The sequence below is a fragment of the Oncorhynchus keta genome, chromosome 23 (assembly GCF_023373465.1).
Source record: "Oncorhynchus keta strain PuntledgeMale-10-30-2019 chromosome 23, Oket_V2, whole genome shotgun sequence".
NCBI lineage: Eukaryota > Metazoa > Chordata > Actinopteri > Salmoniformes > Salmonidae > Oncorhynchus > Oncorhynchus keta.
Window position 1 is genome coordinate 18619896 of NC_068443.1, and position 16271 is coordinate 18636166.

General features: G+C 43.9%; 1 protein-coding gene across 3 annotated transcripts in view; it reads right to left on the reverse strand.

Moving 5' to 3' along the window:
• Window positions 1-5681: 5681 nt before the first annotated feature.
• LOC118401942 (E3 ubiquitin-protein ligase mib1) overlaps window positions 5682-16271 on the reverse strand; it is a 91925-nt gene continuing 81335 nt past the window's right edge. Inside the window, exons 16-22 of one of the 3 annotated variants that reach the window (XM_035799647.2) lie at window positions 16016-16197; window positions 15661-15850; window positions 15207-15285; window positions 14881-14967; window positions 13546-13623; window positions 13026-13126; window positions 5682-8558 (exon numbers count right to left, since the gene is read on the reverse strand). In XM_035799647.2, the coding sequence (XP_035655540.1) occupies window positions 8418-8558; window positions 13026-13126; window positions 13546-13623; window positions 14881-14967; window positions 15207-15285; window positions 15661-15850; window positions 16016-16197 (858 nt within the window). In that variant the 3' untranslated portion in view covers window positions 5682-8417. Of the gene's footprint in view, window positions 8559-13025; window positions 13127-13545; window positions 13624-14820; window positions 14968-15206; window positions 15286-15660; window positions 15851-16015; window positions 16198-16271 lie in introns of all 3 variants that reach the window. The other 2 variants (XM_035799646.2, XM_035799645.2) reach the window with 2 other exon arrangements.

The window sequence follows — 16271 nt, forward strand, 5'->3', positions numbered from 1 at the left end:
GGTTACTGGGATTTCATTATTAAATGTAGAAACCTATAGAAAGATTCTGATTGGCCAATTTTCACACACACCCTTTGACAACAATACAGGCTATCTGTCATGGATAACGAATCATGAATAAATACATCATGCAACAATATCAGTCCCCCAAAAAGATAAGTATTAATAATACTGTAGTATGATATAAACTGTAGACACTGTGCAGTATTGCACAGCGCTAACGCGGTTAGCGTTGGGCCAGTAACTGAAAGGTTGCTGGTTCGAATCCCTGGGCCGACTAGGTGAAAAATCTGTCTGTGCCTGTAACGGTCTTCTTCATCCTCTGACGAGGAGTAGTAGGAAGGATCACCCACAAATCAAGGGTGAAAACAGGCTGCCTAAGTATGGTTCTCAATCAGGGACAACGATTGACAGCTGCCTCTGATTGAGAACCATACCAGGCCAAACACAGAAAAACAAACATAGACAACACACCCAACTCACGCCATGAGCATAATAAAACAAAGACATAACAAAAAGGTCAGAACGTGACAGTGCCCTTGAGCAAGGCACTTGCTCTCTCTGGAGAAGAGAGATTCTGCTAAATTATGTAAATGTATAGTAACTTTTTAAATTGTGTTGCAATGGAGACACATGCCAACAAGCTCTCACAGTCTCATTGCAGAATTAGATGTTCATTCACGTTCTGCAAACGCCAAGTTTAGAGGTGTTTTTGTTGCTCTCATTCTGAATTGTTAAGGTAAGGGTTAAGGTTTGGGATAGGGTTAAAAAATAAAAATAAAACAGTCTCCACAACTGGGAACAAACACGCAGTTTTCTGATCAAGAGTCACTGGATCATGGGATTATGCCCATCCACCACCCCAGTCCACAACACCCTAGCAAAACCCAAACCTACTTGATGGTAATAGCACTCACTGTTGCCCCTAGTGGCCGGTTTTTGAAGGCATTTCCCAATGTCCTCAGGACATGGACAGATGTCCAATTTCGACGTCAATATTGAACGATCTCCTTGCACATACAACCATAGGTGTAAACTAATAAAATGTTACTTTAGCATTCAAACAACAACTTGGGGACACAAGTCACCACATCATTGAGTTGTTCAGTCCTTTATTCCCCCTCCATGTTACATGTGTAATATGCTTCCCACATGAGAGGGCCGGGAATCTTTGCCCTGATCATTAAAGCAATCAGTGTGTCAGTTAGTATAGAGGTGGGGTCGGTGAGGAAGAGAATATAGCTCCTTTATGACTTTACTGTGGAGGTGGGGCGGCCAAACTCCATGAACACACACACACACCGACTTTTTGGAGGTGGGACTGGCGGTGGTTCCAGGCTGAACTCCATGAACACACACAGCCCCCAACCCAGTATAAGGCACTCTCTGATCCAAGATGTGCCTTTCCAGACAGAGTGCACTTTGCCCAGGCCAGCCATAAACCCGACCATAAATACAGCTCTGCTTATGAACTGGATGACGTGAGAGGACCTTCAGACCGAGAGAGATCAATGCCTCCAACACAGCACTCAGATTCAAGACAGGCACATACACTGACAAATGCTGAACACGCACATACAGTTATGAAAAAACATTACTCTTACCTGGAATTGGGATGACATGGGTTGACCTCCCAAATAAAGAGGAAGGAAAAAATGATTTCCAACATGGCAGGTTTGAATTGAAACTAACACATAAATAGCACTTATTCTGAACATATCTAGGGGAAATACTATTTTCAAAGATGGTTGCGATTGAGTTCCCTTCATAATGTTCTGGCAGGACAATATGCAAGAAGCAGCTCAGAAAGCTATGTCCAAGAGGCCTAAATGCTTACTGGGCATTGGATATACTGCCACATTGTGGTTTGTTCAAGAATATGCACGTCAACTACAGTAAAGATTCAAAACATTAGGAACATCTGCTCTTTCCATGACATAGACTGACCAGGTGAATCCAGGTAAAAGCTATTATCCCTCATTGATGTCACTTGTTAAATCCATTTAATCCAGTATAGATGAATGGGAAGAAACAGGTCTAAGAAGGATTTTTAAGCCTTGAGACAATTGAGTCATAGATTGTGTATATGTGCCATTCAGAGGGTGAATGGGCAAGACAAAAGATTTAAGTGCCTTTGAACGGAGTATGGTGGTAGGTACCAGGCACACCGGTTTGTGTCAAGAACTGCTACGCTGCTGGGCTCAACAGTTTTCCGTGTGTATCAAGAATGGTTCACCACCCAAAGGACATCCAGCCAACTTGACACAACTGTGGGAAGCATTGGAGTCAACGTGCCGGCCTCCATGTGGAACGCTTGACACCTTGTAGAGTCCGTGGCCGTACAAATTGAGGCTGTTCTGAGGGCAATAGGGGGCCTGCAACTCAATATTAGGAAGGTGTTCCTAATCTTTTGTACACTGTGTATATTGTTCTTCTCACCCTTCTTTAGTTTAGAAAAATAGAATCCATCATTTTAAAGTGATGGGATAATGAAAACTTCAGATTTATTTTCTACACAAAACCCCAAAACACATTCTATTCAGGATATGAGTTTAGACAGGTAAGCCTTCATCATGCTCCTTACACTAACTTAGAAGGGAAATCTATATTTACAAAAAATAAAGTTCACCCTAACGTCTACATTTTCTTAAAGGGAAACGGTGAGGCGCTGTAATGTTCTATGAGGTTCTGTACCTTGAGGTTCTTTTCCACCAGTGTCAGCCTTCTTCTGCAGCTTCTCGATCAGAGCAGACAGCTCAGTACTCAGACGATAGGAGGGAAGGACACCAGTTAGTTATATATACAGACCGTCTGTGTGGCGGGTAAAACAGACCACCGTGAGGTTAAAGGGATAGTTCGCAGTTGGATGAACTACCTTTTAAACATAGCTTTGGTGTTTCTATTGTGTTATACAGTAGGTTATGTTCTATGTTATGTGACAAGCCCTAGACAACCAGAGGGGTATACTACCAAGCAGGGTTAGTGAGTTAGCCAGCTAACTGTGATAAACAACCAGAGGGGTATACTACCAAGCAGGGTTAGTGAGTTAGCCAGCTAACTGTGATAAACAACCAGAGGGGTATACTACCAAGCAGGGTTAGTGAGTTAGCCAGCTAACTGTGATAAACAACCAGAGGGGTATACTACCAAGCAGGGTTAGTGAGTTAGCCAGCTAACTGTGATAAACAACCAGAGGGGTATACTACCAAGCAGGGTTAGTGAGTTAGCCAGCTAACTGTGATAAACAACCAGAGGGGTATATACTACCAAGCAGGGTTAGCGAGTTAGCCAGCTAACTGTGATAAACAACCAGAAATAACTACTGATATTCTGGCTCATAAAAAAAAGCTAAACCTAGATATGTGTATGTGGTTGTTGTCAATCAAACCATGCCCATTTCATTCACATCAGAAGAAGCAAAATATATATTTCAGAATATTTAGGCATGTTGCTTTGTAGTATACCCCCCTGATCCATGGATGGCTGATCAGCAGCAGATAGGCTCCCAAACAGGCAGTCTGCTGATCACCTACCATGGCTCAGACCCAGCCAGACATCCATCACCCTGACTGATTGGCTACAGCCCTGCTGTCCCGTCAGGGTGTTGGAGACAGCACTATCTCCTCTGGCCTGGGGAGGCTGGCTAAGCTGCCTAGGGAGGGCTGTTTGCTGACTGGGCCATGAGGGGTTAGGGGCTGTTACTCCCCCACCAGGTGGTCAATTTGTCAGTTAACCCATGCTGGGTATGAGTGACAGCAGCCCATCAGTTCAGCCTGGGGAGAAGAATGGAGACGTGCGTCACCCCAGGACACTGACTTTGACCCCTCATGACTGTGCTGTGACCATCCCTAGTGTCTTATGATTTACAGCGCCTTCAGAAGGTATTCACACCCATTGCCTTTTTCCCCATTTTGCTGTTTTTCAGCCAGAGATTTTGTCTCACTGGCCTACAAATGATTTCCAACATGGCAGGTTTGAATTGAAACTAACACATAAATAGCACTTATTCTGAACATATCTAGGGGAAATACTATTTTCAAAGATTGTTGCAATTGATTTCCCTTCATAATGTTCTGGCAGGACAATAAGCATGTTGTTTTTCAGCCATACATTTTGTGTCACTGGCCTACAAATAATACCCCATTATGTCAAAGTAGGAATTGTGTTCAATTAATTTAAAATGAAAAGCTGAAATGTCTTCTCAATAATTATTCAACCCCTTTGTTATGCCTAACCTAAATAAGTTAATGGGTAAACATTTGCTAAATAGGTCACATAAGTTGCATGGACTCACACACGCTAGTAGTGTTTAACAAGGTTTTTGAATGACTACCTCATCTCTGTGCCCCACACATACAGATCAGTCAAGCAGTTCAACCACAAAGACCAGGGAGGTTTTCATACGTCTCGCAAAGGGCACCTATTGGTAAATAAAAAAAGCAGACATTGAATATACCTTTGAACATGGTGAAGTTATTAATTACACTTTGGATGGTGTATCAAAACACCCAGTCACTACAGAGATACAAACCGCTTAGGGATTTCACCAGGAGGCCAATGGTGACTTAAAAACAGTTAGTTTAATGGCTGTGATAGAAAACTGAGGATGGATCAACAACATTGTAGTTCCTCCACAATACGAACCTAAATGACAGAGTGAAAAGGAGGCTTTATACAGAATACAAATATTACAAAACATGCATCCTGTTTGCAATAAGGTACAAAAGTAAAACTGGAAAAATGGTGAAGAAATTAACTTTATGCCCTGAATACAAAGTGCTGTTTTGGGGCAAATCCATCACAACACATCACATCACAGAGTACCATTCTTTTTTTCTTGCATTGTGGTGGCTGCATCATGTTATGGGAATGCTTGTCTTCGACAAGGACTAGAGTTTTTTTTAGGATAAAAAGAAACAATAGAACTAAGCACAGGAAAAATCCTAAAGGAAAACCTGGATCAGTCTGCATTCCAACAGACATCGGGAGACAAATTCATATTTCAGCAGGACAATAGCCTAAAACACAAGGCCAAATATATACTGGAGTTGCATACCAAGACAACATTGAATGCTCCGGAGTGTCCCATATTTCATGTTCAATAAATTTGCAAAAATGTCCAAAAACATGTTTTCACTGTCATTATGGGGCATTATGTATATGATATTGAATGCAGTCTGAAACACAAAATGTGAAATAAAAGTCCAGGACTACAAATACTTTCTGAAGGCACTGTACCTTGGTTTGCAGCCCTTCAGGGTTTTCTTCTGACTGAATGTTTTTAATATTGGTATGTGTAACAGTTTAGCTTCCGTACCTGTCCTCGCCCCTACCTGGGCTCGAACCAGGGACCCTCCGCACACATCGACAACAGCCACCCTCGAAGCATCGTGACCCATCGCAATTACTTCAAGGTCTCAGAGCGAGTGACGTCACAGATTGAAATGCTATTGGTGCGCACCCAGCTAACTAGCTAGCCATTTCACATCGGTTACATATGCTCAGTCAGCAAAATACATTTAAATGTTTGTAAATACGATGCCAGCCTACACTGCAGGGGGCAAGTCAACAACATGCTAATTGCCCAAACACGTTAAACAAACAAGTTTACAATGTCATTCTTCAGTTTGTTTACTTTCACAAGAAACAAAGGAATAAAAACAAGAGTGTGGGTAGAGGTATCAAGATTCATTCAGAACTTTATTTCAGTTACATGGTGCTTTGAAAAGCACTTAAGCAATACAGAGTGACCAGCTTCTATAATACATGTCATACTGCATAAATAAAATATTCATGCCTAAAAAGGGAAAGAATACTATTGAAACCTTTAAATCTTGACGGGTATAATAAGTTTTGAACACAAGGTACAAAATAGGCCTTTATAACAACTAACAAGACAATACTACCATAAAGCAACATTAGTGCTTTTAGAATGTTAACGCCATCCGTGAAATAAAAATGAAGAGTAAAAAGTATGAAGCTACTTTTCGTTCTTTCCTATAAAATTGCTTATTTGCGTGGTCAAGCTGGTCATCTTATACCGAGGTGAACAGCTCCACACAGACGGATCTGCCTTATTAGTGTCAACTGGACCAGTGGAACCATTTTCTTTCTATCCCCCAAAACACTGGCAGAAGAATACATGTAGAACCTGACAACATTGTCTCCCTCATCACCAGTCTCATTATTGACTCTGAACATGTTAGACCTGCAGACAAAACAAGATCAAATAATGCTTAAGTGTTTTTTTGCTTGATGTCTATCGAACTAAAAGACACATTTCAACATTGATATTGAAGCAGGATGTGTGGGTAAGAGTGGACGGCTACATTACATTATAGCTAAGGCCCTATAGAGATACACTTCTAAATCCTATTTGTGGGCAGCAATACAAAATAAGTTACTCTACATTTTATCATCTTGGCTTTCTATTAGATTGTATTCTCTAGCTCAATAAATGTGTTTATTACAAAACATTCTGCAAAATACATTTAAATAAAAGCAATACCAGATTAAGAGCACCGTATCCCCAAACAACATTTAACAGGTAAATCATTTTTTGGAAGCAATGGCACATGAATAATCAATGGTTATTAGCGATGCTTATAAGAATCATAGGATGGTTGTATACCAGACAGGTAATACAATCTATAGTCTTGGAACAGCTCTAAAACAACTTGTGTCATTCATGATGACATACTCTGTTTGTACAAATGCTCAATAAAGTTAATTTATCCTCAGAAATGTCCAGCAGGTACATGATAGTATTCACTTATAAGTAGGCTGAATGAAACACTGTCTTCACTTGCATCTATACTGGGTCTACTGTACTTAAGTATTAACAATTGCAGACCAAGGGTGTTGTAATGCTGAAGTTGTACTGCCTGGCCGGTCTGTGTTTCTCCAGAGAGAGAGGTTGGTAAACAAGGTACAGGTGATGAGGTGTTAGCAGACGATTGGACTGCAGCGGTATCACCACCTTATCAGTCAGTCAGAGTGAAGGTGGATTTGGACCTCCAAAGTCTAGACAAACAGAACAGCAATTTTGCTTTTGTTCAATCAGCAGTTTTTGTGCTAACCTGCCCTGTGCAGGTCTTAAAGGCATACTTTGGGATTTTGGCAATGACCTTTGTCTACTGCCCCAGAGTCCAATGAACTTGTGGGTACCATTTTTATGTCAGTGTCCAGTATGAAGGAAGTTAGAGGTAGTTTTAGCGATCCATTGCTAACTAGCATTAGCACAATGACTGAAGTCTATTGTATCTGCTAGAATAGTATGCAGACTTCAGGTCATTGCGCTAACGCTAGTAAGCAATTGCGCTAGTTAGCAACTTCCTTCAAACTCCACAGAGACATAAAAATGGTATCCACAAGTTCATCTGACTGGGGAAATAAAGGGCCTCATTGCCAAAATCGCCAACATGTCACAACAACCCATCTCAAATATGCACATGTAGCAGAAGACTGGTTGAACTTGTAAAAGTGCTGGACATCGCATTTTTTTTGCATGTACAAAAATATGTCATCATATTGTAGCTATCATGAAATGTTGCGTAAACTACAAAAGTAGTGAATATCCATGTCAGCAGCTTCTATTACCAATACTCTTGCATAAGAAATACAAATAGAATCAATGATAAATGGGTTTTAAGTTTAGCGACAGGAGAGGCAGCCCTTCGACAGGAGAGGCAGCCCTTCGACAGGAGAGGCAGCCCTTCGACAGGAGAGGCAGCCCTTCGACAGGAGAGGCAGCCCTTCGACAGGAGAGGCAGCCCTTCGACAGGAGAGGCAGCCCTTCGACAGGAGAGGCAGCCCTTCGACAGGAGAGGCAGCCCTTCGACAGGAGAGGCAGCCCTTCGACAGGAGAGGCAGAGTGTGCCCTAATGAATAGGACGTTGTAAATGGGACTAAGTGGCTCTGACCATATCCCTCAGTCCATATCCCAAGGCCAACATAGGGCAGTGTTGGGATGTGTGCCAATAACCCCACTACAATAACAACAGGAAGAGGCCTTCTCACACAAACAGGAAAACAACAGAGAGGAGGGGGAGAAGAGCGAGAGAGAGATACGAGAGAGAGAGGAGAAAGGGCATTCTGAGGAGAAAAGCAAAGAATCAGGCTGCTACATGCTTTCAGCTGAGCTACAACACCAAAGACCTCTTTCAGTACAATGTTTGATTGTTATAAAACAAAGTTTCAATTTTTAAAAGAAGCAACATTGGCAATTCTGATGTTTTTGTTTTTCTGGTGTAAAGACGCCGAGATAGATGGGAGAGCAGCAGCTGGTGTGGCTGGTTGTAGATGGGGGATTAGGCCTAGACCTGCCTGAGACTCTAGTACAGGAGGATGCGCCTCTCGAAGGGCCTTGACATGGGAGGTGGTGGGGGTGTAGAAGGCTCAGACTGAAGCCTGGGACTCTAGTACAGAAGGATGCGCCTCTCGATGGCCTTGCGGCAGATGGGGCACTCGCTCATGCGGTCGCCACACAGCTGGCAGGTGCCGTGGCCACATATGAAGATCATGTTCTTCAGCCGGTCCAGGCACACCGGACACATGGTCTGGAGAGACACACAAAACAACACTTAGTACTCATCTTAGTGGAGTCATCCCAGTTCTGATATAAACACATTGCATTGGAGAAATGGTTGCTTTGAGACATGGCTATAGATTCCAAAATGGTCTACAGCTTGTCTTAGGGCAAGGAAAAGGTGTCTCATATCCACACACTGTTATTAAACATTATGTTCATTTTTTAAAACCTGTTTTCGTGGTATCCAATTGGTAGTTATAGTCTTGTCTCATCGCTGCAACTCCCATACAGACAACTCAGGAGAGGCGAAGGTCGAGAGCAGTGTGTCCTCCGAAACACAAACCAACCAAGCCGCACTGCTTCTTGACACAATGCCCACTTAACCCGGAAGCCAGGCGCACCAATGTGTCGGAGGAAACACCGTACACCTGGTGACCGTGTCAGTGTGCACTGTGTCCAGCCCGCCACAGGAGTCATTAGTGCGCGATGGGAAAAGGACATCCCTGTCAGCCAAACCCTCCCCTAACCTGGACGACGCTGGGCCAAATTATGCGCCACCCCATGGGTCTCCCGGTCGCGGCCGGCTGCGACAGAGCCTGGACTCGAACCCAGAATCTCTAGTGGCACAGCGATGCAGTGCCTTAGACCACTGTGCCATTCGGGGGGCCTTTATAAAATATTTTATACATATTTTTACACTAGTGGTTGGAATGATACTGTGAAATTGCTAAAATTATGTTATGACAAATTATGCCCTTTCAGTGTAAGAGCTGTTTGAAAATACTGCATTACATTTCTGCCTGTTTTGGTGGGATGGAGTTCAGGCCTGCCTGGTAACATCACCATGCAGTACATTAGTTCATAGACCAATAAGCGAGAGAGTTCCAAATCTCTAGCAGATTTTCAGTTTTCCCCTCCCCACTCAGACCACTCCCAGACGGTCCTAATTATATTCTTGCTTGAGAAATTGCTCTTTGCTAACAAGCTATTTGTTTCTTTGTTTTCATTTAAAAAATGGTCAAAATCACAGGACATAATTGTTAACCAGAAATGATTTGATATTGAGATAAAATCAGCTGCATTGGAACTTTAATGTTTATTGATGTGTCTAGCACGCACACACACACACACACAGTTAACGTTGGTTATTACAATTTAATCTGAACATACCACCATGCAGCCTTCAGCACACACCCACCATGCCGCCTTCAGCACACACCCACCATGCCGCCTTCAGCACACACCCACCATGCCGCCTTCAGCACACACCCACCATGCCGCCTTCAGCACACACCCACCATGCCGCCTTCAGCACACACCCACCATGCCGCCTTCAGCACACACCCACCATGCCGCCTTCAGCACACACCCACCATGCCGCCTTCAGCACACACCCACCATGCCGCCTTCAGCACACACCCACCATGCCGCCTTCAGCACACACCCACCATGCCGCCTTCAGCACACACCCACCATGCCGCCTTCAGCACACACCCACCATGCCGCCTTCAGCACACACCCACCATGCCGCCTTCAGCACACACCCACCATGCCGCCTTCAGCACACATCCACCATGCCGCCTTCAGCACACACCCACCATGCCGCCTTCAGCACACACCCACCATGCAGTCTTCAGTACACACCCACCATGCCGCTTCAGCACACATCCACCATGTTGTCTTCATCACACATCCACCATGTTGTCTTCATCACACATCCACCATGTTGTCTTCATCACACATCCACCATGTTGTCTTCATCACACATCCACCATGTTGTCTTCATCACACACCCACCATGTTGTCTTCATCACACACCCACCATGTTGTCTTCATCACACATCCACCATGTTGTCTTCATCACACATCCACCATGTTGTCTTCATCACACATCCACCATGTTGTCTTCATCACACATCCACCATGTTGTCTTTAGCACACACCCACCATGGTGTCTTCATCACACACCCACCATGTCGTCTAGTACATACCACCATGTCGTCGCTAGTACATACCACCATGTCGTCGCTAGTACATACCACCATGTCGTCGTCTAGTACATACCACCATGTCGTCGTCTAGTACATACCACCACGTCGTCTCTAGTACATACCACCACGTCGTCTCTAGTACATACCACCACGTCGTCTCTAGTACATACCACCACGTCGTCTCTAGTACATACCACCACGTCGTCTCTAGTACATACCACCACGTCGTCTCTAGTACATACCACCACGTCGTCTCTAGTACATACCACCACGTCGTCTCTAGTACATACCACCACGTCGTCTCTAGTACATACCACCACGTCGTCTCTAGTACATACCACCACGTCGTCTTTAGTACATACCACCACGTCGTCTTTAGTACATACCACCATGTCGTCTTTAGTACATACCACCATGTCGTCTTTAGTACATACCACCATGCCGTCTCGTACATACCACCATGTCGTCTCGTACATACCACCATGTCGTCTAGTACATACCACCACGTCGTCTTTAGTACATACAACCATGTCGTCTTTAGTACATACCACCATGTCGTCTTTAGTACATACCACCATGTCGTCTTTAGTACATACCACCATGTCGTCTTTAGTACATACCACCATGTCGTCTTTAGTACATACCACCATGTCGTCTTTAGTACATACAACCACGTCGTCTTTAGTACATACAACCACGTCGTCTTTAGTACATACAACCACGTCGTCTTTAGTACATACCACCACGTCGTCTTTAGTACATACAACCATGTCGTCTTTAGTACATACAACCATGTCGTCTTTAGTACATACCACCATGTCGTCTTTAGTACATACCACCATGTCGTCTTTAGTACATACCACCATGTCGTCTTTAGTACATACCACCATGTCGTCTTTAGTACATACCACCATGTCGTCTTTAGTACATACCACCATGTCGTCTTTAGTACATACAACCATGTCGTCTTTAGTACATACAACCATGTCGTCTTTAGTACATACCACCATGTCGTCTTTAGTACATACCACCATGTCGTCTTTAGTACATACAACCATGTCGTCTTTAGTACATACCACCATGTCGTCTTTAGTACATACCACCATGTCGTCTTTAGTACATACCACCATGTCGTCTTTAGTACATACAACCATGTCGTCTTTAGTACATACCACCATGTCGTCTTTAGTACATACAACCATGTCGTCTTTAGTACATACCACCATGTCGTCTTTAGTACATACCACCATGTCGTCTTTAGTACATACCACCATGTCGTCTTTAGTACATACCACCATGTCGTCTTTAGTACATACAACCATGTCGTCTTTAGTACATACCACCATGTCGTCTTTAGTACATACCACCATGTCGTCTTTAGTACATACCACCATGTCGTCTTTAGTACATACCACCATGTCGTCTTTAGTACATACCACCATGTCGTCTTTAGTACATACCACCATGTCGTCTTTAGTACATACCACCATGTCGTCTTTAGTACATACCACCATGTCGTCTTTAGTACATACCACCATGTCGTCTTTAGTACATACCACCATGTCGTCTTTAGTACATACCACCATGTCGTCTTTAGTACATACCACCATGTCGTCTTTAGTACATACCACCACGTCGTCTTTAGTACATACCACCACGTCGTCTTTAGTACATACCACCACGTCGTCTTTAGTACATACCACCACGTCGTCTTTAGTACATACCACCACGTCGTCTTTAGTACATACCACCACGTCGTCTTTAGTACATACCACCATGTCGTCTTTAGTACATACAACCATGTCGTCTTTAGTACATACCACCATGTCGTCTTTAGTACATACCACCATGTCGTCTTTAGTACATACCACCATGTCGTCTTTAGTACATACCACCATGTCGTCTTTAGTACATACCACCATGTCGTCTTTAGTACATACCACCATGTCGTCTTTAGTACATACCACCATGTCGTCTTTAGTACATACCACCATGTCGTCTTTAGTACATACCACCATGTCGTCTTTAGTACATACCACCATGTCGTCTTTAGTACATACCACCATGTCGTCTTTAGTACATACCACCATGTCGTCTTTAGTACATACCACCACGTCGTCTTTAGTACATACCACCATGTCGTCTTTAGTACATACCACCATGTCGTCTTTAGTACATACCACCATGTCGTCTTTAGTACATACCACCATGTCGTCTTTAGTACATACCACCATGTCGTCTTTAGTACATACAACCATGTCGTCTTTAGTACATACCACCATGTCGTCTTTAGTACATACCACCATGTCGTCTTTAGTACATACAACCATGTCGTCTTTAGTACATACAACCATGTCGTCTTTAGTACATACCACCACGTCGTCTTTAGTACATACAACCATGTCGTCTTTAGTACATACCACCATGTCGTCTTTAGTACATACAACCATGTCGTCTTTAGTACATACAACCATGTCGTCTTTAGTACATACCACCACGCTTACCTGCTCCTTGATGTCCTGCAGTTGCTGCTGCAGCTTCTGAACATCAGCGTTGACATTGGTGTTGTCTTTGTCTCTCTGCATGGCTGGGATGTTACCGCTGGCTGTAGAAGGGGAACACACACACAACGTTGAGAAACTAACAAACATATGCTGGTTCTCAAACTAGTGGCCCCCGAGACGATTTAATGCGAGCGAGATGCTACACTTTAACCCAGTCCGTTTTTAACAAGCAGCAATTTCAGAGTTAGACATGTACGTCCTCAGACAGTATTTGGCTGAAATAGGTCTGAGGCCCTGTGCTTGAGAGCACAACCTTTCTGAATGGTGGAAATCAGTATCATTAAACATTTGTATGTGTGTGATTCTGTGTCTTGTGTTGAGGGGTGGGCGAAGGATCATTGCAAAGGGTGTTTCGGCAGCAGGTCATAGGCTAGGCAGGGCATAGGCCAAGCAGGGCAGACAGCACTGGGGATTTTTGGTTTGGGGAGTTTTGAACCAGGGAAGAGGATGTGATACTTACACCAACTTAGTGCCAGATTGTTGGGCTGGAGCAGATCCAGCGAGCCCCCTGCCATTAGAGCTGAGTTAGAGTTACCTGCTGAGAATAACCAGTCACAGTGTTATAACAGGGGCCCCTGGTACAACTCACTACTAAAGGCCTGGAGACAGAGGAAGGACAATGAGGTTATTAGATTTAAAACACGTCAGGTGGGAGGTGGGGGAGGAGTCTCTTCTAGGTAGAGTGAGCTGCAACCGCGTCCTTCAAAGTCTAAAAATCTGACACACTAAGTAGTACTACTAGAAGGAAAGGTACCAGGACAAAAGCTGTTTCGTCATCAGTACTCAGCAGGTAACATGCCAACTCGTAGTGCTACCAGTGTGGTCTAGGATGGCACTGGCATCCGTCTCCAAATGTCCAGGGACATAAGGGAATGAGTGTGTGTGTGATATTGAAATAATGTGCTTTGTATTTGAAGAGATCTCTGTGTGTGTGTGTGTGTGAGATTGAAATAATGTACGTTGTATTTGAAGAGATCTCTGTGTGTGTGAGTGAGAGTTTGTGTGGCAACTCAAAGATCTTTCGACGGGCAAATCTTTGGCAAATCATTATAAAATCTGTGAACTTACAACAGTTTCCCTTTTAACACAACATAAAATAATAAGGAAAACAAACTAAAGGGAACTGCGGTCATAAAGGTCAGATAATAACGTGATAAGAGTGTGTGCAACTTAAAGACAACACTAGCGATGGTAAACATAAGCCTTAATACACACTCACACATTGAAATAACCAACACTGTACCGTCACTACTTAGCTAACAGATTGGATGGAGAAATTGGATCGAGCAATGGACTGATGGAGATATTAAATCAGTTGGCCAAATGGGCTTTTAGGAGCCAGCTAAGGGAGAATTAATAGCCGGTTATGGAGGTCAATTTCTTTTAATAAAATTAGTGCATGCTGCGGAAATGTTATAACATGTGATTGAATTGCATGTTATGATTAAAATACATTCTCTTCTGATTAAGTTAAAGATCATGCATTATGCATTAATGACCTCAACTAGGGAGGTTTATTTTCCAGTCTGGGAAAATGACACATTCAACTAAAACACACAAAACAATGACAACATTAACATTAAAATAATGCAGGAGCAAGACAGCTGTGAATCAACAAACCAACACAAACAAACAAAAACACAACAAGTTCATCATGGGGGAAACAACAAGATGGACAGTCATGACAACGAGAGAGAAAGGGGGATAAAAGGGAACGTGTGGAAGATTCACTCACTAAGGTCCTCATCATCATCATCATCATCATCATCATCATCAGCGGCATCACCCTCCATACCTTTCCCTCCACAACAAAGGACAAAGGGCGTGCGGCGTTCCACAACAGCCCGGCACTGTACGCACTTCTTCATGAGGCCGGCACAGTCTGTACGGAGGAAGGGAACACAAAGACAGAATGGAAGGTCAGTATGGCCCACTAGAACGCATCAAAGGTTCTGGAGAATTGTTGCGTTCTTGCAGCGAGGCAGGGTCTTCGGTAGGACACACCATAGCAAAACATTTTGCAACAGAGAGAGAAAAAATAAGTGTTCAGTAGGCTACCTCCCCACTTCAAAACGGTTTCCCCGTACGAGGAAGCAACCATAGCTGGTTCAGTGTACTTACTTTCACAAGCGCACATGTGACCGCAGGGCTCGAAAAGCACGGCAGCCTTCTTGTCAGAACATACGACACACTCCTCGATCTGTATGGAGAGACAAACATCTGATGTCAGTGAAGAGAAAGAGAAGAGGAAGTCATACCTCTAATTGGAGGATGTCGTTACACCCAAAACCAATGCAAAGCATCCATTAATGTACTAAGTCAACTTACACAACTTGATAAGTCGAAGCACCCCAACAGTTGGCCTAAATCATTCATTGACATCAAAGCGAGACTTGAGCGAAAATGGGAGTGAAAAGCATTCAGATCAGAATACCGGACACAGATTAGTCCTGTACTACAACGTTATTTCAATGGAGATTCACAAGTTTTCAGTCCAAGACCAGACTTAATCTGTTTGAGAAACCGTCCGGTAACGTTATTATTTAAACCAACGAGGCCGGGTTTGGTACAATACCTTGGTTCTGGACTGGACCTGGTCCTTGCAGATGAGACACTTCTTGACGCGGGGGGAGCAGAGAGAGCAGGTGGCGATGTGTCCGCACGGTCCGAACAGGGTGTCTCTCTTCATGTCAGAACACACCATACACTCCTCCAGGGTCTCACCGTTACTGTTCAGAGACGGGCTGCGAGAGCCCACCTGGCCACTGGAAGAGAGAAAGAGAGAGAGGGATGCGGAGAGAAAAGGGAGTTTGTGAGAAAGAAAAGACGACGGGACATATTAAAGGAAGATGGGGAGAAAACAAGTTGAAGCTCACCAGCTGTTTCATCGAAAAGAGTGTAAACCATGTCCTAGACCTGGGGTTTCTTACCTGATCTTCTCCTTGTGGCACTTGGCCATGGCCTTACAGAGGCTGGGGTCGGGGCAGAGGTCCAGAGGGGACTGGCCCTTCTTGTTGCGCATGGTCAGGTCTGCTCCGTTAGCTGCCAGGAAGCAGGCGATGGACGCTGCACTCTTCTTCTCTGCTCCCTGGGTGCCCAGGCCCATGATCAGCTGTGGAGGACCAACACACACAGGAGTCAATAACACTTTGTCTCCCTTTCTCTTTCCCCCTCCCCCCAGCTCCA